Source organism: Anomaloglossus baeobatrachus, chromosome 3 (assembly GCF_048569485.1).
Source record: "Anomaloglossus baeobatrachus isolate aAnoBae1 chromosome 3, aAnoBae1.hap1, whole genome shotgun sequence".
NCBI classification, from domain to species: domain Eukaryota; kingdom Metazoa; phylum Chordata; class Amphibia; order Anura; family Aromobatidae; genus Anomaloglossus; species Anomaloglossus baeobatrachus.
The window spans coordinates 563,441,703-563,469,565 of NC_134355.1; the positions used below are offsets into that span (position 1 = coordinate 563,441,703).

General features: G+C 46.4%; 1 protein-coding gene across 1 annotated transcript in view; it reads left to right on the forward strand.

The window, feature by feature from the left end:
• Positions 1 to 27,863, forward strand: part of INPP5D (inositol polyphosphate-5-phosphatase D) — a 284,565-nt gene that overhangs the window by 109,000 nt on the left and 147,702 nt on the right. Inside the window, exon 4 of the mRNA XM_075340896.1 lies at positions 25,813 to 25,975. Coding sequence (XP_075197011.1) covers positions 25,813 to 25,975 — 163 coding nt within the window. The remainder of the gene's footprint in view (positions 1 to 25,812; positions 25,976 to 27,863) is intronic.

A 27,863-nucleotide genomic window follows, 5' to 3' on the forward strand; every position in this document is an offset into this window, starting at 1 on the left:
GCACGGCTCTTACTTAAAACACACAGAAGCACGTAAAGTCTGCAATACCGTCCACAATAGGCGCAGCACCCACACAGAGGGCTCCAGTGTGCCCAGTTCTCCTCCTCTGGACGGCCACCAGTGTGCGCAGCTCTCCTCCTCTGGACGGCCACCAGTGTGCGCAGCTCTCCTCCTCTGGACGGCCTTCAGTGTGCCCAGTTCTCCTCCTCTGGACGGCCACCAGTCCCGCGCAGCACTCCTCCTCTGGACGGCCACCAGTGTGCGCAGCTCTCCTCCTCTGGACGGCCACCAGTGTGCCCAGTTCTCCTCCTCTGGACGGCCACCAGTCCCGCGCCCGGCGGTTTCTGCAGCGCTCCCGGTCCTTCTTTCAACTAGCGCCCGGAGGCTCAACAGCGCTCCCGGTCTTAGATGGGCGCCCGGAGGCTTGGCAACAGCGCTCCCGGTCTTAGATGGGGCGACTGCCCGTACAAACACACAGCAGGGAGCTCGTCCCGTGAAACTTTAAAAGAACTTCTGCCGGCTAAACAGCGCCGGACTTAAACAACAGATCAGCAGTGGTGACTTACTCTGGGGGCCAGGCCCTCTTCCATTCCTCCGCTTGGGCCTGGATGTATGCCCCCAGGGATTGTCCCGGCTGCCGACGGATCCTCTGGAAGGACGCAGGGGCGTAGGGTGGCTCCACAGGCGCAGCTGCTGCAGCTCCTCTCGGTGATGAAGGCGTCGCTGCCCCTGACAATCTTGCTGGTAACGGCGGCGGTGTCAATGCTGAGACTGGGTAGAGTGGAGACGGGTCCTCGTTTCCCGCTTTTAAACAGACTCCACCCCCAGCCCCACGCATCATCTTGACTCCTCCGCTGAGGTACTTCTTTTTCTTCTTCTTCCATGCCCTGGAGCTGGCGCCTCCCCTCTTTGGGCGGAGTACTCCATGCTTTCTCTTCGGCACCGGCCAGCCCCAGGCTCTTCTTTCGGCGCCAACTTTCCGCGCCTTTTCTTCCTCACAGATAACGGCCTCCTTGCCGCCATCTTGTACCCGGTCCAACGCTACGGGTACTAGGTTCTCTTCCCACCACGGGACTGGAAATCCTGTATCACGGTCCGGATCCTGTGCTTCAGGCACGACCCGATCTCCAGCCTCCTGGATCCCTGGCAGGGGACTCGCATCCTGCCGACTACGCCACATGTAACGGGGTGCCAGGGGTGCCTCTGGCCTGGTAGTCGTGGCCCTTGCAATCAGGCGTACCCCTGGTTCCACCGCCACTATGGGGACAGGAGATGACTTGGTGGGGCAGAGTGTGGTGGTGATGCAGATGTTATCCGGCGCACAAACACTCTTCAGGCAGGGTTCGATGCAATGAACAAACATTCTTTTATTCTTCACAAAGTCCCAAACAAAGCAATAAAGGTGATGATACGCTTTCTTAGCTGGGGGAAGCCTGTCCTTGCGTCCCCTCCAGTGGGGATGTGCCTGGCTACTCCACTTCGCCCGGCTCCCACTTCTGGCTACCCACAGCCCGGACCCACACCGGACTGCTTCACACTATGAGGTTCCGCCCGCTCCTTTTCTCACCGGCTTCCCTGATTTCCAGCTCCCACACTCTGCCCCGGCTCTGCTGCTCCGCTCCTGTCCCCGAGACGACTGCTCCCTTGATCTAATCTTTTCCTCACACCCTTGCTCTCTCCTCCCCTTGTCTCTGCCGGCTCCTCCTCCCCACTGTGGTGACAGCCGTCCCACCCGGCCACTAGGGGGACCCTAACACAATACACATGCACATACAAATAAAACATTTTTATTAATAACATTTCCGGGTTAACTATGCTCCCTTTTGCAGGGGGTCTGCTCACCCACTGCAATACTATGATACTGTGATTAAAAACAACATTTGAGGAGCAAGGATTGTCCACAAAAAAACAGTGATTTCAATAAGTTTTATTTCTGAATAATTCATAAAAATATGCATATCAATGTTAAAATTAATAATAATAATGATGCTTCAACAAGAGGGACGATATATAAGCAAAAATGTAAAAATAACTATAAGACGTGCACCAAAGTATATACAAAGCCGAACTGTTTATCAAATTTAGATTAAATAACATAAAACAATGTATTCCAAATTTTTATATATATACAGGTTAAATATCCTTATTAAAACCTTCATGCGCTTATGAAAAAATAATTACTACTTTTTTTTAAAAAAATCGATCGGCCTATAAAAAATTTTTTTTAAAAAAGGAGGGGGTGTGCTGGATTGCTGTATAACTGCTAGCTAGACCTAGCAATGATAATCACTAAGTGATAAAGCTTTCAGCTTACCTAAACAACTGTAGCACTGGCCTCTTTGTGCTCCCTGCTCCTCTCCTCCCGAAGGAACGTGCATCACTCACTGCCGCGGCCAGCTCGCACTTGTGTCATAGCGTCTTCTTCCTCCTCCACGTTTGCGCTCCCTGTTTCCACCTCGTGAGACCTGTGTGCGCGGTGCAGGTCCTCCGAGAGTGTTCCTGGGGCATACATCCTACTCTTTTCTTAAAGGGCCAGGGCCAGCACGTCACTCCCAGGAAGTGCCTCTCAGCTTAGCGCTGAGAGACACTGGGAACATAAGGCTATCTCCCACTAGGGGAGGTGCCTGATCAACATGGTTAGTTAGCTAGAGTTCCTGTACCCTATCCAGCTGGTTGTCAGGTTCCCTTATCCGCTGTGCCTTTTACAGTGTACTATTTCCCTCAACCTACCCCGGTGGCTCACACCATACCAGGGACAGTGCCTGTCCAACTTGGCTGCACCTTTCAACCTTAGTTACCTCGGTGGCTCACGCCATACCAAAGACTGTACCTGTCCACCCTGGCGGTGCCTCTAGCCTCAGCTACCCCAGTGGCTTACACCAAACCAGAGACGGTATCTGTCCGCCCCAGTCATGTCTCCAGCCTCTGTTATCCCTGTGGCTTATGCTCCACCAGAGACTGTGCCAGTCCACCCTGACCATGCCTCCAGCCTCAGCTACCCCTCTGGCTCATGCCACGCCACAGACTGTGCCAGTTCCCCCTGGCTGTGCCAGCAGCAGCCTCAGCTACCTCCATAGGCTTTATTACACCAGAAACTGTGCCTGTTCTACACGGCTGTGCCTCCAGCCCCAGCTACTGTGTGGTTCTTGCCATACCAGTGACTGCCCGTCCATCCCGACCGTGTCACGTGCCCCAGCCTGCCAGCTCCTGTGTCCGCCCTTACCCTAGGGGTCAGCTGCCACAGTCCCAGTCCCTGCCCTGGGAGTAGCACCTGGCTTCCGCCTCGCGGTGGGCGCTTAGTCAAGCTCCTCTCATGAAAAGGGTAGGTCCAACGACCCCCTGTGGTCCAGTGGGTCCACTTTTGCTCACCACTTCACCATCTACAGCAGTGATACAACAACAGCATGGAGCATGATAAGAGAGGCATAGTTGATTTTTGTCTTTTTAACCCCTACAGCATGCTAGCTTCAGCTCCCATACCAAAAACCTGCTGAGAGGTTCCTTTTAATTTTTTTTTTAATGAAATTTAAAAATGTGTAATATTTAACTTTTGATCTGTGTCCTATGTTCTGTAGTGAATGAAATATGGCTATAGCAGATTTACAAATCATTGCATTATTTTTTTCTTTACATTTTACACAGCATCCTTTCTTTTTGGGAATCCTGTTTTTTTCTATATAATAATGATTCTTTCCTTATTAAACAAATCAGAATGGTGTCCCGAGCTTCAGCCACAACCTTTGGACCCAGGTTGGGGCAGGTCTTTATTTGATTTTGTTTGATGAAGGGCACCCTTACACTGTTTCTTGTGTTGTGTCATGATGACCAAAGCGGTGTGTGAAGGGGACTGGCTGTCTGCTCATTTCAATAGCTAAGCAGCCCTTTTGTTATTCACAGTCACTGTATAGACAGAGGAGGGTTCTTGGCTAGCCATTCATACTGAATAAAATACTAAACATTATTGCCATTATAACAGGAGGAAATAAAAAAGCATAGATATGACATACTGTATATGGATAGAGGCAAATACAGTGGGTACGAAAAGTATTCAGACCCCTTTTAAATTTTTCACTTTGTTTCATTACAGCCATTTGGTAAATTCAAAAAAGTTCATTATTTTCTCATTAATGTACACTCTGCACCCCATCTTGACAGAAAAAAAAAACAGAAATGTAGGAATTTTTTCAAATATATTAAACAAGAAAAGCTGAAATATCACATGTTCATAAGTATTCAGACCCTTTGATCAGTCTTGAGTAGAAGCACCCTTTTGAGCTAGTACAGCCATGAGTCTTGGGAATGATGCAATAAGTTTTTCACACCTGGATTTGAGGATCCTCTGCCATTCTTCTTTGCATAACCTCTCCAGTTCTGTCAGGTTGGATGGTGAACAGCCATTTTCAGGTCTCTCCAGAGATTCTCAATTGGGTTTAGGTCAGGGCTCTGGCTGGGCCAGTCAAGAATGGTCACAGAGTTGTTCTGAAGCCACTCCTTTGTTATTTTAGCTGTGTGCTTAGCGTCATTGTTTATTACCTTTACCGTTTTTTACCATTTCATTACCTTCTCTGTCTTTCCTACTGCCATCGCTGCACACACAGCGTGGAACAAGTGCTGTGTATGCAGTAATAGAAAGTGCTAACAACGCTTCCTCCTCCTCAGGACCGAGTGCTCATGTGATCACTGACTGTAGGGAGGGAACTACTGGGTCCTAGGAGACCCCAGTTACAGGGAAAATCAGATTAAAAAAATATTTATATCTTGAAAGACCCCCCAAAGGACTTTTATGAGTTTATGTGGGGTACAATATGTAAACTAAATGATAAAAAAATATATAGTAGATAAAAAATAAATAATTAAAAAAAGACAAACCACTGCCAAGCCGAATCACTATTACTTGCCCCGTTCCCCAAAAATAAAAAACAATTATGTGTCAGATATACAAATATAATTGTTAGAAAAGGGTGAACACATTTTAAATGCATTTAGTGGTTCCTTGTTGTTATTAAAAAAAATGTGAAAGACAGACACACATTTCTGTTACTTTCCCAGGTTATATTCTTAAAGGGAAAGTGTCGCGGTTTTTTATTTTTATATTAAAATAGTGATTATGATATCAAGTATTTTTAATACAAAATTAAAATCACTGCTTATTTAGTTTTTATTTAATTCTAGTTTTACTGGAGTCACTGGGGGCTGCCATGCTGGATTTGCTGTGTGTGTAACGACAGTTACTCACCTCCTTTAATGCAGCCCTCTGTGCATTCACTCTGATAATCGGAATCTGACCCCTAGGCTTATTATAGGAGAACTCCCTGCTGTGAAATGGACAAGCCCCCTGGGCTGTCCAGATCACAGCAGAGGGAGGAGATCAGCGCCATCTTTCTGCAGCTCACAGCGGTCATGCTGTGTGCTGAACTTTTCCCCCTGTCACCGGGATATGTGTACCGGCGCCCGGGGTATGTGGGTTGTGTACCGGCGCCCGTCCCCCCCGCCGCTGATGCTACCATCTCCGATAATACCCCCAGCTCTCCCCCCATGGCCTGTCACCTGTCGGCCTGTGTGAGTAGTGTATGGCCCCCCTCCCTCCCCGGCCGCAGCGGGCGTACTTGTGCTTGTGTGTGCGTGTGGCAGAGCATTTTGTATGTTTGATTGTGGCAGAGCATTTTGTGTGTGTGTGTGCGTGCCTGGCAGAGCATTTTGTGTGTGCGCGTGCCTAGCAGAGCATTTTGTGTGTGTGCGTGCCTGGCAGAGCATTTTGTGTGTGTGCGTGCCTGGCAGAGCATTTTGTGTGTGTGCGTGCCTGCCTGGCAGAGCATTTTGTGTGTGTGCGTGCCTGGCAGAGCATTTTGTGTGTGTGCGTGCCTGGCAGAGCATTTTGTGTGTGTGTGCGTGCGTGTGGCAGAGAATTGCGGGCGTGTGGCAGAGCATTTCGGGTGGTCGTGCATGCAGAGCATGGCACCGTCATGCTGCTCGGTCACAAACACAGTATATACACAGTGTTCACACGGTATATAGTATATAAACACAGTATATAGTATATACACACAATACACGGTATAGACGGTATATAGTATATACACTTGCTGGCTCCGCCTCCCTCATGCTGCTTGGTCACACACACACAATATATATATATATATATATATACAGTGTACACACGGTATATAGTATATACACACAGTGTATAGTATATGCACACAGTACATGGTATGTAGTAAATACACATGCTGGCTCTGCTTCCTTCATGCTGCTCGGTCACACACACAGTATATACACAGTGTACACACGGTATATAGTATATACACACAGTATATAGTATATACACTCAATACACGGTATATATTATATACACACGCTGGCTCCGCCTCCCTCATGCTGCTCGGTCGCACAGAATATACACAATGTTCATATGTTATATACACACAGTATATAGTATATACACACAGTATGTATAGTATATACACATACTAGCTCCGCTGCCCTCATGCTGGGCGCTGTCACACACACAATATATACACAGTGTACACACACACTGCGTGTGTCCGTGTGGCAGAGCATTGTGGGCGTGCATGTGGCAGAACATTGCGGCTAGGCGTGCATGCGGCAGAGCATTGCTGGACTGTGGCGTGCAGAGCGTTATGTGGGGATCACTATGCAGCTGTCCTTGGTGAGACTTTAGACATTTGTGGTCACCAACAAAATGGCTCTGCACTTTGTCCCTACACTTCATTCTCTCTTATCAGTTGGAAACACCCAGATTGGTAGGGGGAGGTGTGATATCACACACAGGAGAGCAGATTCTGCCCACTTTACTGCAGCTGTAATTGTGAGCTGTTTCTACAGTAGGATTTCTGTAGGATTTCAGCAGCTGCTCCCCCTAGTGTTTAACAGTGGAATATATCAAACTTTTTTTAATTTGTTTTTATATTTTGCTCAATAAAAAATAATAATATTTAAACAAAACATTAAATCATTAATACTTTACATTTTTTCAGTTATTGAAAATTTTTATTGGGGCATGACACCTTCCCTTTAAAAAAAAAAAGTGTGACCATAACATAAAATTTAAACCCCATATATCATGACAAAAAGATGCAAAAATATTTAAACATTCAAATGAGAAGTATTTTTACAGCTCTGTAAACTGCATGTACAAATAAACATGAAAATATGGAGGTAAATGGCCCAGTCTTGAACTTGTTAAAAAATCCAGTGCATTATGTAGATTAATAAAACTGTATTTCCATACAGAGGTGTGACTAAGGCCGTACTGGTTTGCATAGAGATTGTCTAGCTTTTTTGTAATTGGGGTGGCCATTCTCAGATTTTTTTTCTCTAAGCAAAAGACGTGCTGGCAGAAAAAATCAATGTAACAGCTTGTAGATGCAAAGAGCACAGCTAAAGCAATACTGCTGGGAATACTAGCAGCTACATTATGACTGCAGGGCAAAGAAAATGTACAAACATAATAAATAATGAATTAGTGTCTTGGATGTGACTCAGAAGCCACACAGAATGGGCACAATGTTTATAGAACTTAATACATAGCAGTGCCCGTACACTAGTAAGAATACAGTATTATCTATTGACTAAAAGCCACAACAGTTCTTTATATTTCCCCTTATAGAGATTCAGTAATTCATTCTTTTATATTCAACTTACTGTCCAGTCAGCTTTTCTTCAATTTTTTTTTTTTTCATAATGCAATGCGTTGAGCCATCCATTTCCTGTCATTCTACAAAAGTTTACTTTATACAGTCATATGAAAAAGTTTGGGCACCCCTATAATTATATGTTGCTTCTTCTGATGAAGTGATATAGATATAGATAAATATATAGATATAAATATATATATATATATATATATATATATATAGATAAATATATAATATGTGTGTGTGTGTGTATATATGTGTGCATATGTATATGTGTGTATGTGTGTGTGTATATATATATATATATATATATATATATATGTGCGTGTGTATATTTATATATATATATATATATATATGTATGTGTATATATATATATATATATATATATATATATATATATATACATACAGTCATATGTAAAAGTGTGGGCACCCCTACCTATATATGTTAACCTTTTTTCTTTATAACAATTTGGGTTTTTGCAACAGCCATCCCAGTCCCCAGACCTGAATATCATTGAACATCTGTGGGATGATTTGAAGCGTGCTGTCCATGCTCGGCGACCATCAAACTTAACTGAACTGGAATTGTTTTGTAAACAGGAATGGTCAAATATATCTTCATCCAGGATCCAGGAACTCATTAAAAGCTACACGAAGCGACTAGAGGCTGTGATTTTTGCAAAAGGAGGATGAATAAAATATTAATGTCACTTTTATGTTGAGGTGCCCATACTTATGCACCTGTCAAAATTTTGTTTAAATGCAGATTGCACATTTTCTGTTAGTACAATAAACTAAAAAACAAACTTTTTCATATGACTGTAAATGCGGCTAATCAGACATACTGATTTTTTAAAATTGAAGGCATCACTTCTATTTTTACAGATAACAATAGTCTACATATTTTCAAAAGTTGTCAGGTTCCATTCTGAAATGAGACATTTCTTAATGTTTTTGACCTTCTGAACTCAAATTTAACAATGAAAATATTTGGTTGGCTTTTGTTTCTCTGATATCAAAGAATGTTCCTTTCACTGTTACATATACAGCCATGGTCGAAAGTGTTGGCACCCTTTAAAATTGTTTCAGAAAATAAACTCTCTCTCCCAGAAAATTATAGCAATTGCTCTTGTGTTGTTATACAGATGTTTATTTCCTTTGTGTGTATTAGAACAACACAATACAAAGCAGTAAAAATCCAAGAATGGGCCAGACAAAATTGTTGGCAACTTCAACTTAATATTTTGTTGCACACCATTTGGAATAAATAAATGCTATCAATCGCTTCTTATAACCATCATCAAGCTTCTTACACCTCTCAACTGGGATTTTGGACTCTTCTTTTGCAAACTGCTGTAGGTCTCTCATACTTGAAGGCACCAGTGCCAGAGGCAGCAAGACAACCCCAAAACATCTTTGAACCGCCAACATATTTAACTGTAGGTACTGTGTTCTTTTCTTTGTAGGTCTCATTCCGTTTTCGGTAAACACTTTACCAAAAAGCTTTATCTTGGTCTCATCTGTCCTCAAGTCATTTTCCCAGATTATTTTGGCTTACTCACAAACTTTTTGGCAAACTGTAGTCTATCTTTTTTATGTCTCTGTGTCAGCAGTGGGGTCCTCCTGGGTCTCCTGCCATAACGTTTCTTTTAATTCAAATGTTGATGGATAGTTCACGCTGACACTGATGCATCCTGAGCCTGCAGACAACTTGAATTTCTTTTATCTGGATTGGGGCTGCTTATCCACCACCTGGACTATCCCACATTGTAACCTTTCATTAAGCTTTCTCTACTGTCCACGTCTAGGGAGGTTAGCTACGGTGCCATGGATGGCAGCAGCAACAGAAAGCCCAGCAGGAAACCCATAAATTGTTGATGCAACAGATACAGCTGCAGCAAGAGCAACAGCAACAGCAGATGACAGTCCTGGTTGAGACGCTTTGCTCAAGGGAGACCGTACCAGTCTCGAGTCAAGGTGATGATTCACACATGCGGATAACAGTAAAGAGAGCCTTGCAAAAGGTGACACCGCGATGATGTGGAGGCATTCCTGATGGTTTTTGAAAGGGTGGTGGAATGAGAGAAATTACCTCCGAAATAGTGGAGGAAGGTGCTGGTGCCATATCTAATGAGGGAAGTGCAGAAGGTGTATTCTGACCTGGCTTTGCAGGACTCAAAAGAGTATGCCAAGTTTAAAACAGAGATCTTGGCATGGCTAGGAGTAACTCTGACTCCCTGGTCCCAAATGTTTGATGTATTACATCTGGTTCAGAAGTGGTTGCAACCAGAATCTTCCTCCCCAGCACAGATGGTGGAGATGGTCGTCATGGACAGGTTCAACCACTCCCTTCTGAGGGCGGTTCAGTCCTGGTTTGCCCAGTAGATGCCTAGAATGCTGATGACCTGGTTGGAATAGTAGAAAGGTACCAAGTGGTTGAGAGGTCCTTGGGTAACCAAGAGGCCATTATGTCTCCATACTCTGGTACCCAGAGGGAGGCAGACACCCAAAAGAAAGGATCTAGAGCCGCAAATGACAGGCTTCCAGGGTCCCCAGGGGTGTCTGAGTTATTGTCAAAGCTAATAACGTGAAAGCCACTCATTGCCCCATGACCGCTGACCCAATGGTCTGCAATATAGGTCAGAACTGCTTATATTATACATACACTTCATACAAAGTTGTCTCCCTACCCAGCAATGGGCTGCAGGCATGTCCCATGTCAGTGAATGTGGTGCAAATGACTGGTCTGTTGGACTCAGGGAGTTTGAGTATGGTGATCCTAAAAAGGACCATACTTCTTCACTGGCTGATTCCTGGAAAGATGGTTGGCGTCCACTGTATCCAAGAGGATAGTAAAGGCTATCCTATGTCCCCGGGTGGACATAAAGACAAACTGTGGCACTAAGTCCCATGAGGTCAGCATAATCAAGGATTTATTATACCCTGTTATAAAAGGGCAGGACTTTGCCTTGTTTTGGACTTGTGGGAGAAAAAGGAATTGCCGGGTTACTTGGACAACAACCAGGGCATGTCTGAAGAAACCCCGCTGCAGCCTAAGTCTGATGGGTTACCCTTTTGTATGCTGGTTGGCAATGAAGACCGCCCTGAAACTAACATTCCTGAGCTGGGGGTTCCGGGGGAAGCATTGTAACTGCCCAACTCAGGGAAAATGACTCCTAATGGGGCATTTAACCATTTTAGACAGGGTTCCTCAAGAGTCGTGGGCTAACACCAGGTATCCATATTTTACTGTAAATGGGGAATTTTTATACCGTGCCAACAAGCAAAGAAGTGGGGTAGTAGAGCTGATGTTTGTATCAGGACCCTACAGACGCAGGTAGAAAAAAATCTAATTGAGAGGCTAGGGCCACCATTACATCACTTGGACCTCATAAAAGAGTATTGGCAGATTCCCTTTTCCAAAGATGTCAAGAAGAAGATAGCTTTTTCAATGCCATATGGGTGTTTCTGCTTCCGGACAGCCATAAACTAAAACCTAGCTCCCCACAAGCAATACGCAGCAGCTTACCTGGGAGACATGAACTTCAGCCAGAATTAGGGAAACCATCTGGGCAAGGTCCATGCGATTTTTGATGCCTTAAGGGTGGAGATTTTCGGTAAACAGCCAATCCTAGATATTTATGTGATGACCTGGCCTATCAGGTCACATCACGAGGGGGATAGGACTTTCCACTCACACGGTCCAGAAAATCCCAAGCGTGAACCCTGAGAGCAAGCTCACCCAGTTAGCCATACTGGTGAGCGGGACTCGACTAGTTTCATACTAAAGGGACCAACTGGAGGACAAGGTGCCAAGGAAAAGGTCACAGACTAACAGGCAACACCAACCGGCATGAGATCCAGGCGTGCTCCCTCCAAGTGGCAGCGGTGTCCAGAACTTTGGTTTACCACAATTGTCTGTGTCAGTGTTATTAGACTGAGTGCGTACACAAATGACCCCCCGACCGTCCCATCACCAACATCGAGTCCCGGGGCATTCCCCCTACCTGTGGAGGGGTTAAACATCTGGCTGCCCACACCATCACCACTGGGAACACCCCATTTCAGCGGTGGTACTCCATCTTACCACGCACCACGGGTGGCGTCATGAACTGTCTATACAATCCCCTGTAAATAATCCCCTTTTAATTCCGAGTGGCTGCGCGACCCCGACCCCCGGGTCTGGAGACCCCTCGAGCCACCGCGGATGCGAGCAACGGCGGCAGGCTGCTGACGCGGGGGCGGCACATTTTTCCATCAATGCCAATGTCAATAGCAAAAGCAGCATCTATGGTTCACAGAGGGAGAGGGCTACTTTCTAACTATATCAGCATCTTTGCAATAAAATTTGCAGGGTGTAACTAGCTGCTATGGCCAACCAAGGTTAAGGAAAAGCCCCGTGGTTTGTCAGCTATATTGGCCTAACATTGAAGGTCTAATGCACTACAATACAGTATTGTGATGCACCAGACCAGCAGTCAAAGTGTGAAATATTCAAGCCCAATAGTGGAACTAGGTAAAAAGTAAAGTAAAAGTTCATTAAAAGGTGTAAAAATGTAAAACTCCCCATCAAAAATACTAGTTCCATCATTAAAAACGCAAATTTTATGTAAAAAGAAGGTACACATAATTGGTATCACCGTGTCCACAACAACCCGAAGGATAAAACTGTCACATTATTTATCTTATTTAGTGAACACTAGAGGTGAGTGACTCTTTTCAAATTCAAAATCGCAGGTTTTGCCAAATTATGCCCAAAACTTTATTTGTGGCAATTAAATTAGTGTTGATTTCAGTCCAGGAAAGGAGAAGAGAAAGAAAATAATATGTATATTTCAGTTACCAAGGGGAATTGGAAGATGGAACTAACTCTGCCGTACAAACTGTAAGTCCTGTGCCAGACTGAAACCCTGATTTCTAATGACCCAGGTTCTGACCACTATATAAGAAAGAAAAAGAGGGCGCCACTTGATAAGACATCTACCCCGCACATGCTAAAAGTAGCAATGTATTGAAGAAAAAGAAACATGAAAAACACAGGGGATCAACCTTAAAATTCAATTTAACTTGTTTGGTCGGTCCAAAGGCGGGGAGAAGGAAGCGGGCTCTAATTGTACATGGAGCCCTTGAGATGTCACAACCCCACGTGAGTCCTGGCAATGTGATCCTGGACACCACTAGAAGGGCATCGGTATGGGAGGTGAGTATAGTCTTTAATATTTCACCTAGGGAAAACGTGGAATCAAAACGGGGTTGTCCTAGTAGTGGACAACCCAATTAAACTCTTTCCTCAGCCTTTCACAGATGAAGATTGGAATGTAGTGCAAGTAGTATTCTTCTGACTTTGCTCAGTGTATGACTTTACTAACGTCCGTCTCCCACTCTCTGACCACAACCTTCCCATCCTTATTAAATTTTTTGCTCCACTCAGGACACCGCAACTTATCACACATTTAGAAATCTACTTGCCATTATCAGCAGCTTATGTGCAATCTACAGTTATCATTGGCCCCAATCTCCTCCCTCTCCTGTCCTAATTTAGCTTTGATGCATTATAATAGAACATTGGAAAGTGCACTTGTGACGCCCTGGGCAAGCCAGGGGTCACAGGTCATAACACCACACGCACCCCACATTCCCTGCACGAACACCAAGGTCAGAACACAAATCCTTGTTGCCTTCCTCCAGGGGCTGATGTCCACACCAGGGGGTGGGCCAGGCGGTTGGCTCCGCCCACTGAGGAGTTCACAGCCCTGGAGGCGGGAAAACCAGGCAGATAAGCTAGGGAAGTGAAGGAGTAAACAGTGAAAAGTGAAGTGGTAGAGGAGCAAGAGAGGAAGGAGAAGGAGGACAGTGAGAGTAGTGACAGTAAAAGTGACAGTTGAGAAAGCCTGAAGTTGGTCCGGGTGTGTGCGGGGACTGAGAACAGCAAGGTCAGCAGACGGCGGTGACTGTCTGCAGGAGAGGCTACTTGGAGGTTGCCGAAAGGACCGTGGACGGGTGGTGGCCCGGCGGTACCGGAGCGGTATACGAAGAGAAGCCAGCACCATTGGCAGGGGCCTTTCGGATCCCGGCAAGGCTAGGAGTCACCGTGAATTTGCCAAATCCGTCAGTGAAGGGGACCTCCGGGTCTCCCAACAACAAAGTCCCGATTGAAGGCAACAGTCCGACCATTAGAGAGAGACACCGCCACCGCCAAGGCACCAGTTTCTCAGGGCCAGCGCCTGCGGGCAAGAGAGGGGCTCCTCTGGCTCATATCCAAGCTGGGGAGCGGGTTACCGGTGGGAATCCATCGCTACCAAAGAACCGTACTTAGGTGCAGGGAAGTGACCGTCACCGCTAACTGCAGGGAACATCAGCACCGTAGCCGTCCGAGGGACCCGTCCAACCAGCCGTTTGTTTACCGTGAACTGTGTCATCATCCTTGGGCTGAGTGAGTACCTCCGTGCCGTGCGGCACAGCGCTACCCCTGCGTTCCTGCACCTCCACAGGCCCCATAACCCGCCTGTCCACCATCCCAACCCCATCCCTGGGCCCCGGGACAACCAACCCCCTACCCACGGAGGGGAGAACTAACAACCTTGCTGCTCCCTGTCACCGCTCCCGGGATTCCCATACAGAGCAGCGGTGGTGTCCCTACAATCACCACAACCGTGGGTGGCGTCACGGACAATAAACTATCCCAACAACCAAACCCCCTTTCACTCACGGGCGAGGAGCGCCGCTCGAGTCCCCGGGATCCGGCCCATCGCTCGAGCCACCGAGCAGCAGCAGGCCGCAGCAGCAGCGGCAGCCGGACCCGAGCAGTGGGAGAGTGCAGCGTCCCCTCCTCCGCCCGCGACAACTTGGTGTCACGAACAGGATCTTACCGCTCTGCCGTTGGGTAGAGGTGCGCCTTGTGAACGCTGGAGGTGTCCGGCCGGAAAATTTCAGAAGCCGCCATCTTTGGCGCGAAGAGTTCCCGTTCGAGCGTCTTCTCGAGTAGCAGAGGCGCGAAGGCCAAAACCCCGCCCCGATAGAGGAGGGGCCGGAAAGAGGCTAAGGGGGACGAAATGGCGACTGGTCGCATGTAGCCGCGGCTATAGAAGCAGGGACGCCAGGACCCTGCGGCCATTGACTGGTTCCTGGAAGGGGCCGCTGCTAAAGATGCTGAGTCCGACCGACAACACCGTGGTCCCCGCGCCTGGCCCCGCAGCGTGGGTGGAAGTCCGGACCGTCCAGCTAAGCAGCCATCTGCAGGTCCGCATGCAGCTCCTCCTGGAGGAGTGGGAGGCCGACATGGCGGAAGTGGTGGCGGCCATACGGAGACGCGAGATGGAGGGAGTCTTGGAAGGGAGGGTAAGTGACCCACGCCCCTGTGCCCCTAGTGGGTCGATCATCGCGGCTGAGGGACCCGGTCCATACCCGCTCGCCCTGCTGCCTCCCCCGCTACCCGTGTTGGCTGCTGCTGCCCCGCCACTAGGCCCGCTACCACCACCACCGGTAGCGGTACCCTGCCAATCCGCCCCGGCGGACCGACCTGCAGCAGAAGCTCGTGACCGCTCTGATCCGCTTCCATGGAAGAAGCCGAAGGCTGAAGCCGTCAGCAAAGATGCACCGGAGGCACGGCGGGGATGCAGCTGCCAGGAGGCAGAGCAGGCCATGTCACAGCGGGGTCTCTCATTACTGAAGGTGCCGGTCGTAGCCGACTCGGAGGGGCTCTGGCTGGGCCCGTTCCCCGCACACGCTGAACCGGAGCAAACAGAAAGTGCTCCCGGCTGGGAGCGACGGCAACAGCAGCTGCGCAGGGAGATCGATGCCCGAGAGGGGTGTAGAGCGGATGTGCATGCCCGCATGAATATGGAGGACTCCGAGTGATGGCAGCGGAGTACCGTTGCACCGTCCCCGTTGGGACCAGAAAGTCTGTGTGCGTTTTAAAAGTTTTAAAGTTTTGCAAAAGATGAAAATGTGTGATCAACCGAAGTTCACTTGATTCAACCGTGATTGGAACTGGCCGTTGCCGGCATTGTTGTCCCCGTGGGGACCATCCACCATGTTTTGCATAGGGAACTCTCTATGGACAAGCCCGTGAACTTGCAGGGCAACCACAAACGTTAAGTGGCTTGTAAATAAAAATGTTTGTTGCAGCACCGTTACCGCCTCCGGAGAGGCAGGTTGGAGGGAGGGCCCGCAGTAGAGCAGGCTGGGGCCCAGCCACCACCAGAACCGGTGGCTACCCTCTGGAGGGGAAGGACAGATCCCGCTCGGGTAACTGGTTCAGGACTGGGGTCAAGGGGTGCTGCCTGTTTCTTAGAGGCAGCATCAGGGCCAGGTTACTTGGGTGGGAGAGAGCGGCAGCAGCAATCGTTTTAATGTTCCGTAACGTTTAAGAAAAAGTGCCTTCCACTGTGGGATGAAGTTATTATGCTTGTGTTTATGTTTTTATCTTTTCCAGAAAAATAAAACCGGTGTTGGACGGGCAGCCCGAGGACGGTCTGCGTTTTGCTAAGGGGGAATGTGACGCCCTGGGCAAGCCAGGGGTCACAGGTCATAACACCAACGCACCCCACATTCCCTGCAGGAACACCAAGGTCAGAACACAAATCCTTGTTGCCTTCCTCCAGGGGCTGATGTCCACACCAGGGGGTGGGCCAGGCGGTTGGCTCCGCCCACCGAGGAGCTCACAGCCCTGGAGGCGGGAAAACCAGGCAGATAAGCTAGGGAAGTGAAGGAGTAAACAGTGAAAAGTGAAGTGGTAGAGGAGCAAGAGAGGAAGGAGAAGGAGGACAGTGAGAGTAGTGACAGTAAAAGTGACAGTTGAGAAAGCCTGAAGTTGGTCCGGGTGTGTGCCCCGGACTGAGAACAGCAAGGTCAGCAGACGGCGGTGACTGTCTGCAGGAGAGGCTACTTGGAGGTTGCCGAAAGGACCGTGGACGGGTGGTGGCCCGGCGGTACCGGAGCGGTATACGAAGAGAAGCCAGCACCATTGGCAGGGGCCTTTCGGATCCCGGCAAGGCTAGGAGTCGCCGTGAATTTGCCAAATCCGTCAGTGAAGGGGACCTCCGGGTCTCCCAACAACAAAGTCCTGATTGAAGGTAACAGTCCGACCGTTAGAGAGAGACACCGCCACCGCCAAGGCACCAGTTTCTCAGGGCCAGCGCCTGCGGGCAAAGAGGGGCTCCTCCAGCACATATCCAAGCCGGGGAGCGGATTACCGGTGGGAACCCATCACTACCAACATAGACTTAGGTGCAGGAAAAGGGACCGTCACCGTCAACTACCGGGGAAAAGCAACAGCAGCCGTCCGTGGGAACCGTCTTTCCAGCCGTGTATTTTACCGAGAACTGTGTCACCGTCTCAGGCTGAGTGAGTACCACTGTGCCGTGAGGCACAGCGCTGCCCACGCGTCCCTGCACCCCACCAAGCCCTGCACCGGCCCCGCCATCCCTCATCCTCCAACTCATCACTGGGCCCCGGGACAACCACCCCCTACCCACGGAGGGGAGAACTAACAACTTTGCTGCTCCCTGTCACCGCTCCCGGGATTCCCATACAGAGCAGCGGTGGTGTTCCTACAATCACCACAACCGAGGGTGGCGTCACGGACAATAAACCATCCCAAAAACCAAACCCCTTTCACTCACGGGCGAGGAGCGCCGCTCGAGTCCCCGGGATCCGGCCCATCGCTCGAGTCACCGAGCAACAGCAGGCCGCAGCAGCAGCGGCAGCCGGACCCGAGCAGTGGGAGAGCGCAGCGTCCCCTCCTCCGCCCGCGACACACTTGATGAAGCTGCAACCCTTACACTCGGAACACAGTAGCAAAAGCAATGGTAACCCTGGCTCATACTGCAAAAATAATTTCTACAGTGGTGCTCTAGGTGTGTTGAACATTCGTGGAGAAACTCTTGCACCAGAAGATTTAATATTATATTATAAGTTTATGCACAAAATATATAACTCTGTCCTTCATCTCGCCAAAAAAGCCTACTTCACTTCCCTCATCATCTCACTATCCAACAATCAAAAACAAATCTCACTCTTTCTTTAGTCCAAAAGTGCCGGTGTCAGGATTCCAGGTTTTCCATTGAACTTTCAGGGTTTGTTGCCTTAGTCAAGATGGTGTTTGCTGTTTCATGTTTACCATGTGGTTCCTGTCAGTCTGCCTATTTAAGTTTCAGTGCTTCATTCATGCCTCGCCTGAGTATTTGTTTGCTTAATTTGCTGCTCCCTGGACCTGGCTCCTCTGATTGGTGTTGCTCCTACTTCTGGCTGTTAACGGCTCTACTCCTGGTTTCCGGATCTCTCTTGCTACACCTGTTCCCAGCAACGCTGCATTGAAGCTGAAACTGGATACGCTGTGATTTCCTCGCCTCTGCTCAGGTCGACTTATCTCTACTCTGCTTAAAGGGACGTGCTCCAAGAATGGTCTCAAGTCTGCCTACACTTACACTTTGGTCTGCACCAGCACCACGTAAGCCAGCGCCTGCTGCCAGTGTGTACACAGTCCTATAGACTTTGCTCTGTAATCTCGGCTGTGTTACTGAGGACTGTCTGGACTTGTTAATCTGTGTATTGCTGCACTATTTCTGCACCTGTGTGAATACAGACTTGAATCAAACCCATTTTGTCTCAGTTTAGTTCCACACCATCAGGTTCCAAGGTATCCATTAAATCATAACCGGATACTCAACAAATACTCAGGTAAGGCATGAATGAAGCACCGAAATTTAAATAGGCAGACTGACAAGAACCAATGGTAAACATGAAGCAGCAAACACCATCTCGACTAAAGGGGGCTTTACATGCAACGACATCACTAACGAGATGTCGTGGGGTCACGGAATTTGTGACGCACATCCGGCCTCATTAGCGAATGGCAGAGAAGAAGAATGGTGAGAACAGTCAAGGACAAGCCACAGACCACCTCCAAAGACCTGCAACATCATCTTGCTGCAGATGGTGTCAATGTGCATCGGTCAACAATACAGTGCACTTTGCACAAGGAGAAGCTGTATGAGAGAGTGATGCGAAAGAAGCCGTTTCTGCAAGCATGCCACAAACAGAGTCGCCTGAGGTATGTAAAAGCACATTTGGACAAGCCAGTTACAATTTGGAAGAAGGTCCTGTGGACTGATGAAACAAAGATTGAGTTGTTTGGTCATACAAAAAGGCGTTATGCATGGAGGCAAAAAAACACGGAATTCCAAGAAAAGCACTTGCTACCCACAGTAAAATTTGGTGGAGGTTCCATCATGCTTTGGGGCTGTGTGGCCAATGCCGGCACCGGGAATCTTGTTAAAGTTGAGGGTCGCATGGATTCAACTCATTATCAGCAGATTCTTGACAATAATGTGCAAGAATCAGTGACGAAGTTGAAGTTACGCAGGGGATAGATATTTCAGCAAGACAATGATCCAAAACACCGCTCCAAATCTACTCAGGCATTCATGCAGAGGAACAATTACAATGTTCTGGAATGGCCATCCCAGTCCCCAGACCTGAATATCATTGAACATCTGTGGGATGATTTGAAGCGTGCTGTCCATGCTCGGCGATCATCAAACTTAACTGAACTGGAATTTTTTGTAAACAGGAATGGTCAAATATACCTTCATCCAGGATCCATGAACTCATTAAAAGCTACAGGAAGCGACTAGAGGCTGCTATTTTTGCAAAAGAAGGATCTACAAAATATTAATGTCACTTTTATGTTGAGGTGCCCATACTTTTGCACCTGTCAAATTTTGTTTAAATGGGAATTGCTCATTTTCTGTTAGTACAATAAACCTCATTTCAATCCAGAAATATTACTGAGTCCATCAGTTATTAGATATATGAAACTGAAATAGCTGTTGCAAAAACCCAAATTGTTATAAAGAAAAAAGGTTAACATATATATAGTACCTCTTGTGAAAATAACAAATTTGGGATAGAGCAAAATTTTAGTGGAAAAAAATGTTATTTTCTCATTCCCTTTTGCCTGGATTCCTGTGAAGAACCTAAAAGGGAATCTGTTAGCAGGCTTTTGCTAAGCCCAACTGATAGCAGCATGATATAGGGGCAGAGACCCTGATTACTTTAATTTGTGCAGCAGTTTTGATTAAAACTACTACTTGCCAGCAGATTGGTGGGGTCTGTGTCCAGAGATCCTCACCATTTGCTCAGAAACAAGTAAGAAAAAATGTTGGAAATGTTTATTTACTTTTTAACAGTTTTCTCATAGAGCACAACTGTCAAACTACACAAGTGTTAAAGGATATGTTACCTTTGGCCCTTTTTTATACTTAAATTAACTTTGGACTAAAACTATTTTTTGCAGTTGTGTTTCATTATAAATTTCGCAGCTTTTGTCTCCCTGCATATTGTAAGTTGCAGATTGAATTACCTAAAAATCAATTTATTCAGTCATCTCATTTCTCAGTCTTTTCCTGAATTCCTCGGAGCTGATTTATGACCACAAATTTCAGCTCAACTTAGATGTCATTTGTGGTCGTAAATTACCACAGATGAGATTAGAAAAAGACATAAAAGAAATAATCTAGCTGCTAACTAGAAATGAGCCACCCCTAGTGTTCGAGACTCCGTTCGACGAACGTTCGACAAACGTTCGACGAACTCCTTTGAACCCCATTGAAAACAATGGCAGGCAATCACAAACACATAAAAACACATTATACATGTACACATACAGTTAATAAACATTGCCATTACACTTACAGGACCCCGCGACGCGTCCTGCACTCGGTCTCCCTTCGCTTTTCCTTCCGACAATCGCTGCGTCCTCCCGGTAACCAGCACTGATGATAGAACGTCAAAATAGCATGTGACCAATCACGTGTCTATTATCTCATTGGCTACAGACTGGTCACATGGCTAGACGTCATGCTAGGTCCTGTCAGTGCATCTCTCCGGTACGCGGTGCTCGTTCCAGCATCTCCGTGTACCGGTGAGATGCTCTGGCACATGGTTGGCTTCCCCGTTCCTGCATGTGGGTGCTCTTTACAGAGTCAGTCCACATGCAGGAACTGGCTGCCACAGCCGGTAAATAGCGGCTCTGGGAATCACGTGTCCGGAGGTTGCCGTTGCTATAGTAACGGTGGCAGCAGAGTGACATCACCACTTACAGCCTGCAGCCTCTGCTCACTCACTGAGTGATTAGACTGCACGGGAGCAGCAGCGTCTTCCTCCCATGCAGTGCTGTCTGATGTAGCAGAGTTGCATGGGTTGAAGGAGAAAGAAGACAGAAGACCAGGATAGTGGAGGGTTGAGAGGGAGTAATAAACATGGAGTTTCTAATGTGTCTGTGTATTTATTTCTATTAAAGTATTTTTTCTCTGTGTGGTGTCTTTTTTTTTTTAACCCTTTATTGGAGATTCTTAATGGCCGGGTCAAACTTGCCTGACATTAAGAATCTCTGGCTTAATACTAGCTAGTAAAACAAAGCTAGTATTAACCCATTATTACCGAGCAAGACACCCGGCTTCAGGGCTGCTGGAAGAGTTGGATACAGCGCCAGATGATGGCGCTTCTATGAAAGCGCCATTTTCTGGGGCGGCTGCGGACTGCAATTCGCAGAAAAGGGTCCCAGAAAGCTCGGGCCAACCTGTACTGCGGATTCCAATTCCCAGCTGCCTAGTTGTACCTGGCTGGATACAAAATTGGGCGAAGCCCACGTCATTTTTTTTTTAATTATTTTATCAAATTCGTGAAATAATTAAAAAAAAAAGGGCTTCCCTATATTTTTGGTTCCCAGCCGGGTACAAATAGGCAGCTGGGAGTTGGGGGCAGCCGTACCTGCCTACTGTAGCTGGCTAGCATACAAAAATATGGTGAAGCCCACGTCATTTTTTGGGGGGGCAAAAAACTCCTGCATACAGTCCTGGATGGAGTTTACTGAGCCTTGAAGTTCTGCAGCTGCTGTCTGCTCTCCTGCATACACTAGTGAATGGAGCATGCTGAGTCTTGTAGTTCTGCTCCCCCTGTCTCTCCCTCCAGCATACAGTCCTGAATGCAGCATGCTGAGCCTTGTAGTTCTGAAGCTGCTGTCTGCTCTCCTGCATACAGACAGACAGCAGACAGCAGCTGCAGAACTACAAGGCTCAGCATACTCCATCCAGGACTGTATGCAGGAGTTTTTTGCCACCCCAAAAAATTACGTGGGCTTCGCCATGTTTTTGTATGCTAGCCAGGTACAGCAGCAAGATACAGCAGGCAGCTATGGGCTGCCCCCAGCTGCCTATTTTTACCCAGCTGGGAACCAAAAATATTGGGAAGCCCTTTTTTTTTTTTTTTTAATTATTTCATGAATTTTATGAAATAATTAAAAAAAAAATGACGTGGGCTTCGCCCAATTTTTGTGTCCAGCCAGGTACAACTAGGCAGCTGGGTATTGGAATCCACAGCGCAGGGTGCCCAAGCTTTCTGGGCACCCCTGCTGCGAATTGCAGTCCGCAGCCGCCCCAGAAAATGGCGCTTTCGTAGAAGCGCCATCTTCTGGTGCTGTATCCAACTCTTCCAGCTGCCCTGGTGACAGATGGCTCGCTGGGTAATGATGGGGTTAGGGCTAGCTGTATATTATCAACTGGCCCTAAGCCCGAAATTCATGGTGTTACGCCAATATTAGACATGGCCACCATGAATTTTTAGTACAGATAAAAAAAAAAAAAACAACACACAGAAAAATATTTTTATTAGAAGTAAAACCCAACACAATTAATGACTCCATCTTTATTGAAATAAAGAACCCCCCTTCGCAGTAATCCTGGGTCAAGGGTCTCGCACCGTCCAATTCGGATCCAATATCATCTGATTGGTTTGCTGGAAGGCAAAGCGATCAGATGATGTGTCAGGTTCAAGGGCCTGAATCACATGACACAGCAGCTGATTGTATAAATGGCTTATATACACTCAGCTGATGCATCAGTGCAAAAAAAAACAAAACTACACACTTCTGTGCAGACTCCTGTCCGACAGCAGCAGCTGATAGTTTAGCCGGCTGGGCGGTAAAAAAACGGCCTCACCGCTCGACTTATAGTGTCAGCTGATTCCGTCAGGTGACCACATCAGCTGATCATCGCCAGGTTTGAGAGAGAGAAAAGAGAGAGAAGAGAGAGGAGAGAGAGAGAAGAGAGAGAGGAGAGAGAGGGAGAAAAAGAGAGAGAGAGAGAGAAAAAGAGAGAGAGAGAGAAAGAGAGAGAAAGAGAAAGTAAGAGAGAGAAAGAGAGAAAACGAGACAGAGAAAAAGAGAGAGAGACAGAGAGAGAGAGATGAGAGAGAGGAGAGAGAAATGCACCCTCATTCCGTGAACTGCTCCAATTTTAGAGGTGTTGCCCGCGGCTCACAGCTGATGTCCGGCTCCTCCTCTCAGTGCATAATTAAAGTAAATTAAATTAGAATTATAAACAAATAATATTTATAATTTAAAATTAAAAATAAATTAAATTCTTTACCGGGGCAGCCGGGACTTGAACTTGTGAACTAATGCTTCCTAGGCAATAGCTCTAACCATTGAGCCACTGCCTCTAATGAGAAACATAGGAAGATTTGGTTATCTTGACCTCTGCATTACAGAGTGAAGTCTCCGGTGGCAGCACGGCTCACTTCAGGTGCTGCGTGGAGAGGACACAGAGCGCTCCCTGTCATCTTCATGTAGCAGAGCTGACAGAGTCGTGTGGATTACTTCGGACCTGGATTGTTGTTTGGGGATTAATAAAGAGGTAAATGAGGTGTTTTATTGTCTTTTATTCCAAATAAAGGATTTTTTGCTGTGTGTGTTTCTTTACTTTCACTTACAGGTTAATCATGGAAGGTGTCTCGGGGAGACGCTTGTCATGATTAACCCCGTTATTAACTCGATTGCCACCGCGCCAGGGCGATTCGGGATGAGCTGGGTAGAGTCCCGGGTCTGTCGCATCTAATGGATGCGGCAATTCCGGGAAGCTGCTGGGTGATATTGTTAGGGTGGTGGGCTCCCCATAACGTGGCGCTCCCCATCCTGACCATACCAGCCTCCAGCCGTGTGGCTTTATCCTGGCTGGTATCAAAATTGGGGGGAACCGCATTTTTTTTTTTTTATTATTATTTATTTATTTATTTTACTGCATGATATAGACCCACCCGCCAGCGGCTGTGATTGGTTGCAGTGAGACAGCGGTTACTCATCATGAGGGTGTGTCTGACTGCAACCAATCATGGGCACCGGCGGGCGGGGAAGGCAGGGAATACGAGATTGAATAATGAAGCGGCAGCCATTTTCAAAAGAGGAAAAGCCGCCAGAGATTTATGACAGCCGTGCAGCGAGGCGCCCGTGATCAGTGAGTAGGAAAGAGAGTGGGATTGTGCTGGGGACGCAGGACGCATGCAGATACGCAATGTGCGCACATAGCCTTACTGTGAAAAGCCACGCTTTTGGTAATCGAACCGTTCTCGAACGTAACTCGAACTGCCGAACGTTAAGCAAATCGTTCGAGTTCGTCGAACGACTCGAACACCGCCCAAAATCACTCGAACATGAAATTGGCGAACTATTCGACTCGAACATCGCTCAACTCTACTGCTAACTGCAGGCTGAAGATGAGTAACTGAGAAATCGTCAATGTACAGGGAAAGAAGGAGCCTGGTACAAAAATTAAATTCTATTGTAAAAAAAGTTTTTAGCCCACATTACATACATATACGTTAATACAAATGCACATATAAATTATGCCATTTGGCTAACTGGAGCTCTAAATCACTACAGTAGACTCAGCATAACTCCTATAGAAATGATTGAAGAAAGACTCACTGTCAAAAACCTGTTTATTTCTTATTGAGGGCTGGTGTTGACTGGTAGCCAGTACATTATGGAGGACAGGGAATGTGGAACCTGCATGTATTAGATAGACTGTAGATTCCCTTGGGATTATTATTATTATTATTATTATTGCGTCATTTATTCCTTGGCGCTTTACATGTGAAAAGGAGTATACATAGTAGGGACAAGTACAATAATCATAAACAATACATGGCACAGACTGGTACAGGAGGAAAGAGGACCCTACCTGCGAGGGCTCACAGTCTACAAGAGACGGGTGAGGATACAGTAGGTGAGGGTGGACATGGTCGTGTGGCACCATGGTGGACTGAGGGTTACTGCAGGTTGTAGGCTTGTCGGAAGAGATGGGTCTTCAGGTTCCTTTTGAAGCTTTTCAAGGTAGGTGAGGATCTGATATGTTGTGGTAGAGCATTCCCGAGTATGGGGGAGGCACGGGAGAAATCTTGGATGTGATTGTGGGGAGAGGAGATGCAAGGGAAGTAGAGAAGGAGATCTTGTGAGGATCAGAGGTTATATGCAGGTAAGTACTGGGAGACTAGGTCACAGATATATGGAGGAGACAGGCTGTGCATGGCTTTCTATGTCATGGTTAGGGTTTTGAACTGGAGTCTTTGGGTAATGGGGAGCCAGTGAAGAGATTGGCAGAGAGGAGAGCTCGGGGAGTAGCAGGGGTACAGGTGGATTAATTTGGCAGCATAGTTTAAAATAAACTGTAAGGGTGCAAGAGTGTTACAAGGGAGGCCACAGAGCAGTGGGTTGCAATAGACTAGGCGGGAGATATGCCATAAACATCTGAGATAGAAAGGGAATACACTTTTAAGTCAACCATATACATTAGAATTTCGATCGCTCCTACCATATAGATATATACCTGGCTAAGGGGAATAGGCCACAGTCAGACAATAGGAACAAATGACCTGTCATGAAATCAGGTTGAAATCTATCCTATCAGATCTCCATTACATCAGGTTTCCATTGTGTAAACTACATTTTGCCCCAGTTTACATTGCCCCATAGAAATGAATGGATTTTTTAGACATTTTGCTACTGAGTTAGTGACTCTAACCCAGTATTACCTTACTAGTCACTGTAAGTGCTAGATATACGCTAATCTAAAGTAGTTTTGATTCAGATTTGATGCATAAACCCATATTTGTAGAGAGAATACAAACATGGCGGCTTTCATGTACTTAGGTAGAGAAGTATCAGAAAATACTGCAGGTTTATGTTATGATGGACACTGGGCCATAGCAGTTGCCTTGCTTGACATTTAAGCCCTTAGATCCATGGATTTTAATGTTTGATGATACAAATTCCTTGATACTAACCATTGTCCTAATTGGTATATCATTGATCACAGAGCCAGCGCCCCCCAATGTACCTCCAAGGAACTTTGTCTCTCCATTGGCAACAACTGAAATGAAAGAATGTCCAGTGACTACAGAAAAAGTCGAAACCGGAATTAACTCCACGCTGCTGTCAGACACATTGCTACAGAGAATGCAAGACATGGACACGAGAAGGTAGACGGCTTCATGAAATTTTTATTGGAAAATGCATCCTAATAATTTCAGCATTGATTAAAAAGTTTGAGTTACTATTCATTCTATAATAGAAGTCCCTTCTCCATTTTAGATTAAAAAAAGGCAAACAAAATGAGGTTCCTCACCCACAGACAGCTGACTGATTTCCACAGCACTGTGAAAATTAATGGCAAAATAAATAAATGACTAAGGGCGTGTTCACACTACATCTGTTTCAGGCCGATCCGCTCAATCACCCGCCTTAAAAGCTGGTCAGAAAAAAACTAAAGAGAATCTGTCAGTTCAATTGACCCTCCGAATGTGTCTATATGGCATGCAAGTCATACAAAGTTGAATAAAATGATACCTTGATATCTGCAATCTGATGTCTTGATACGGGGAAATCCACATTTTTCTTATATGTAAATGAGCTGTTACGATGTTATGGGCTGGACACTGATCTCCCTGAAAATCTGTCTTCAGAGCTTATTATAAGTAAAAGAGGGCGTTACCAGTGTGAGACTATTAAGGTGAACTCTTACAAAGGTTCATGAGTTGCCTGCTCCTGACCTAATTGGAGTAGATCAAGTGCATACATAGAAAAATCCAACATCAGGCATCTACAGTCAGATAGTAAAATCTTCCCTCGATCAGAGAATGGTATTAAGAGACCTTTTATTAGTCATGCGGCATCTTATATAGGCTAGGAGTGTAGACATGTTCGGATATGCTCATTGGTCAGTGGGACAGTCCATGGGTTAACCAATGGGTAGATCTGTGATGCCGATGGGTGGGTCTATGACATAATTGGGGAAGATCTGTGGTGCTGCTGAAGGGCGGGTCTATGATGTCATCGGGGCGGATCCATGGGGACATTGATGGGGGGGTCTGTTATGTCATTGGGGCAGATCTGTGGTGATGCTGATGGGCGGGTCTATGACATAATTGGGGCGGATCTGCGGTGATGCTGATGGGCGGGTCTATGATGTCATTGGGGCAGATCCATGGTGACAATGATGGACGGGTCTATTATGTCATCGGCGTCCATCTTTGATATATCTGAACACTGGCTAATGTAAGGCGAATTGATTTCATTGGACATACTTCCCACAATCGCTTATGTCAAGAGGTTATTTAAGTATTTGATGGAAAGGCTCTCCTCAACAAGACATGTATCTCAGGAGAGTAGACTGTCAGTCATTACATGGACGTGTCTGACACATTTTCTAATGTATGTTCACAATTCACGTTTGAGACACACTGATACACATTAACTCATGTTCTCCAATACTAAGAGACAGAGAGAAGATGCATCTTACAATAGTGAAGAACTGCGAACAATTTCACTACGCAACTTGAGTTTATTGTACTTACAAAAATAGTAGACTTTAAATAACAGCAAAAGTCATCTTCTTGACTTTGAGTTTCACTTTTTAGCTTCATCACGGGCATGAACACTTAACAGACATGTCCTGTCTAAAAAGGCACTCCATTTAACATATTTTTTTCATTTTTTTCATATACTAGGTGCCTTTTCGATTTTTTTCCCTCGGGGTTCTTTCTTTAGCATTTTTCAGCAATTTTGTTCATCTTTTTACTGCCATTTCCAAAACACTTACTAAATTCATAAAAATTGAAGAAAGCTCTAGTCCTTTTGCAAACTAATGGTTTGGCTTACAAATACCGAGGTAAAAACTCACCAAATACTCAACCTGTGCATGTGGCCTTACAAATACTGAGGTAAAAACTCACCAAATACTCAGTGTGTGCATGTGGTCTTAAAACTATTTTTGCATTGCACACAGGGTTGTTATATCTTGTATATCCATTATCTAGGGTAGTTTCTATATAACTCAAGTGAACGTCTCCTAGAAACATTAAACTAAAA